The 3,360-nt window shown below is 43.0% G+C and overlaps 1 protein-coding gene across 2 annotated transcripts; it reads left to right on the top strand.

Moving 5' to 3' along the window:
• Positions 1-544: 544 nt before the first annotated feature.
• CCB3 (cofactor assembly, complex C (B6F)) lies at positions 545-2,645 on the top strand. 2 transcript variants are annotated; one of them, XM_087683834.1, is made up of 2 exons: positions 545-712; positions 1,276-2,645. In XM_087683834.1, exon 2 carries the CDS (start codon positions 1,381-1,383, stop codon positions 2,056-2,058), a length of 678 nt encoding a protein of 225 aa, XP_087539960.1. In that variant the 5' UTR covers positions 545-712; positions 1,276-1,380; the 3' UTR covers positions 2,059-2,645. The 2 variants fall into 2 exon arrangements, with proteins under 2 accessions (XP_087539960.1, XP_087539961.1); XM_087683835.1 differs by having other exon boundaries at positions 706-842.
• The last annotated feature ends 715 nt before the right edge of the window (positions 2,646-3,360 follow it).

Genomic DNA, 3,360 nt, shown 5'->3' with positions numbered 1-3,360 from the left:
ACACACACACTCTCTCTCTCTCTCTCTCTCTCTATATATATATATGGCTTTTGTACCTCTTCCAAAGGTCATGCGCTTCATGGTGATGCCTCCATGTGTGGCCTTACAACAATTATACATTGATTTATTGCCATTAAGCCGTATGGTGGTACATGGCTTTGAATGCAACATCCTCCTCTCTATTGCCATTGCCTTGACTTGGCATCATCCTACATTCCTTTATGTTATCTATTTTTCATAAAATTTTTGTTCTTGAGTTATATTCTGCATTCAGATTTTGTTTCTCTTGTAATTCCTTTCTTTGTTTACTACACCTTGATTCTTAGAAATTCTAATAAATTATGAATATGTCATTTTTGCTATTTGATTTACCCTAATATCCAAGGGTGATGCATGATCACAATTACTAGGGCACTAACTTTCTCACTGCAACTGCACAATATTACCCATGGAAACTACCTTATCGTTGTGGAACTTTGCTAAATTAACTTTGCTGCCATTGCAAGAATTGAGGTACAGGTAAATAGACATTCTGTGCGTATTTATCTCTTGGCGTCTAATCGGATGAGGCTGATTTGGCCTGCTGATGATGCACATCGACGGCGAAGGAGACTCGAAGTGCAAAACAAGCAGAATGCTGCAAAGACATGGGACGCGCCTGCATCCTTGCCCTTGCTGCTGCTGCTGCCGCCGATGCTGCCGCCACCGCCAGGTAAGCGCCTGCTCGCAGTTTCCTTGCCTGTTTGCTTGGCCGGCGCCATCGCTATCTGTCAAGTTTGTAGCAGCTGTCGCGGTATCGCTCGTTGGCTCATCCGCCAGGGTTTCATCTTCACTTTTGTTAGGTAACGCACGCGCGCGTGCACACAGAATACTGATTGTTAGGCACTCAATATGCTGTAGAGTTATGCAAGCATAGTTCGGCCTGTGTAGGTATCTGAATACGGGGTCGAATTGTGGTCTTTGCAATGAGTCTCAATAGCTTGTCTTTGGAGCATCTATGAAGGAAAACAGAGATGATGTATGTCCTCCAAGAATGGACATTTCTCTCAAATCGTGTTGTAGCCAGGGTGTGCAACCCTCAATGCAGCCTGAATATGGCTTTAAGGCATGTTTGAGGAGCAGGCTGTCTTTGTTTCCTAGCAGTGACATGGTCTAGTTCTTCATTATAGTTTGGCACAAAACTAAATCTCATGACATCAAGCTAGTAATGCAGCATTTGGCAGGAGTCTTTGGACAAACTGGTATATCATGTTTATGTTGATTTCTTTGCTGCAGCTTTAAGCAACTACTCGCGTGCTGAAGCCAGATTAAGCTGACTGTTTGGAATCTGGATCAACCTGCGTATGCGTTCGGCAGGTCAGCTCCATTGTTGGATTGCCTATGGCTTTTCTACTTAGAGCAGGCCCGTCTCTTTGTGTTCAACCTCTGCGGTTCTGTAAGCAATGTCAACAAGATGAGGTAGCAACTGTTGTGCCTCCTCCAAGCCACCCTGTTGTGGCAACGAAGTTTTTGCTCTCAAATCCGAAGAGCAAGAGGCTCAAGCACTCAGAAATTGGAAACAAAGTCTACATCAACAAGGATGAAGGCACGCCACCAGACAGTGCAAGAGCTTGGAGTGCCAAACCAGGGTTTTTAATGGCAGCCACATTGTTTTCAGGCTTTGATCTTCACCACTCTGTTGCAATAGCTCTGGAGATAAACGACAACATAACATGTATATCCTCTCATGTGCTGCACTCTGTTCCCCTTGCTGATTTGGATCCCTCTGTCGCAAGTGTTGCAATACGCATCCTTGGCCCAGTATTCGCATCCCTGAACTTCCTTTTTATAATTCGGATTGTCATGTCCTGGTATCCACAGCTTCCAGTTGACAAGTTTCCGTATGTTATAGCATTTGCACCAACAGAACCAGTTCTTGGACCAACTAGGAAGCTCATTCCACCAGTGGGTGGGGTGGATGTGTCACCTGTTGTCTGGGTGGCTCTTATGAGCTTTTTAAATGAGATCTTGCTAGGGCAGCAGGGGCTGCTTGTTCTGCTTTCTCAGCAGCAAATGTGAAGGTTCTTTGGTATATTCACTGAGTAGGCAGTGCTAATTGTGATCTAGCCTTTGCAGCGAGGGGCTCTTTTATAATGCGGTATGTATCAATAAAGAGATTTACATCATCCCCAAGGAGACGGTTCAAACTAAGCAACCTTAGATACATCTCTTGAGAGCTCTTATGGAAAGCCCTATAGACCTCTGGACTTCCTTGCAGGTCGCTTTGATTTCAACTCGAATGCACATTCCTCCCTGGAATTGTACGAAAGTGGTGGCTAAGATCCCTCTGATTTGCAATGACAAAACAAAGTAAAAAGTTCTCACGCCTGCCATTTTTGAAATCAGTTGTATTGTCTCTTGTACAAAGAGGCCAGTAGAAAGCTCGCTCTTTTCTAAATGCAGAAGCAAAAGTAGAAATCGAAATCACATGAAACACACACGCGCGCGCACGCACGCACCCACACACACACACACACACAAAGCACCCAAGTATTTTTTGGGAGTTGTGGTATCAGCCCTCGAACCAGATCTAAAGCCAAGTTCATGGGAAGGGATACTTGTATTAGTAAGTTCGTAACTTGGAATCAAAGAACGCGGTTTTGAAAGACTTGCTTGCCAAAGAGCTTTCATGTTTTTTTGGCGAGCTTACATGTTAGTTTTTTGGCGAAGTTGGAGGGAAAGCTAGCAATGGGGATGACTGTGTCTGTGAAGAAGATCGAAGGTCGAAGTGTAAGAGGAAGTATAGAAGGTAATCGTAAAAAGGAAGGAGGGTGATTAGCAAAGTATGATTGACATTATTGTTTTAGTAGTTAGTAAAGTTATTTTAGTAGTTAATCAAGTTATATTGCAAAAGAATATTGTATTCCATGCATGTTTGGGACTTGATGGATGGCATGAAGAAATCCAAGAGAAACTATATGATGAAAGATTGCCAAGGATATTCACAGATATAAAGTTAGAAACCAAATTGTGGCCAAGTCTCAAAGAAAAAGGGTTCTAGTGGATGATACCGTGGAAAATCATCAAGCAAGGTTGGAGTTACAAGGCAAGCAAGATGAAGTCAAAGTGCCAAAATTATGAACATGTTTCAAAGGAATCGAAGTATGGATCGCATATAAAACTGTAGAAGCACAACTCAAAGCACTGCTAGGTGAAATTGCTAAGATGAAGCTAGAGAGGAAGGCAAGTGCACAATCTATTAAGGTGGTTAAGCCATTAGAGAGGATTTGCATTGAGCTGTCCCAGTCCAATGCCATTTTCTTCATCATCTCTTCATGAGCTTTCCTTGTTTTCTCTTCCATGCTTTTTGCAACTCTTGTT

The sequence above is a fragment of the Lygodium microphyllum genome, chromosome 8 (genome assembly GCF_053477565.2).
Source record: "Lygodium microphyllum isolate KBCC chromosome 8, Lygodium_microphyllum_v1.1.10, whole genome shotgun sequence".
Lineage (NCBI taxonomy): Eukaryota > Viridiplantae > Streptophyta > Polypodiopsida > Schizaeales > Lygodiaceae > Lygodium > Lygodium microphyllum.
The sequence above is the reverse complement of the archived record's forward strand: the minus strand, read 5'-3'. Positions and strand labels throughout refer to the sequence as shown.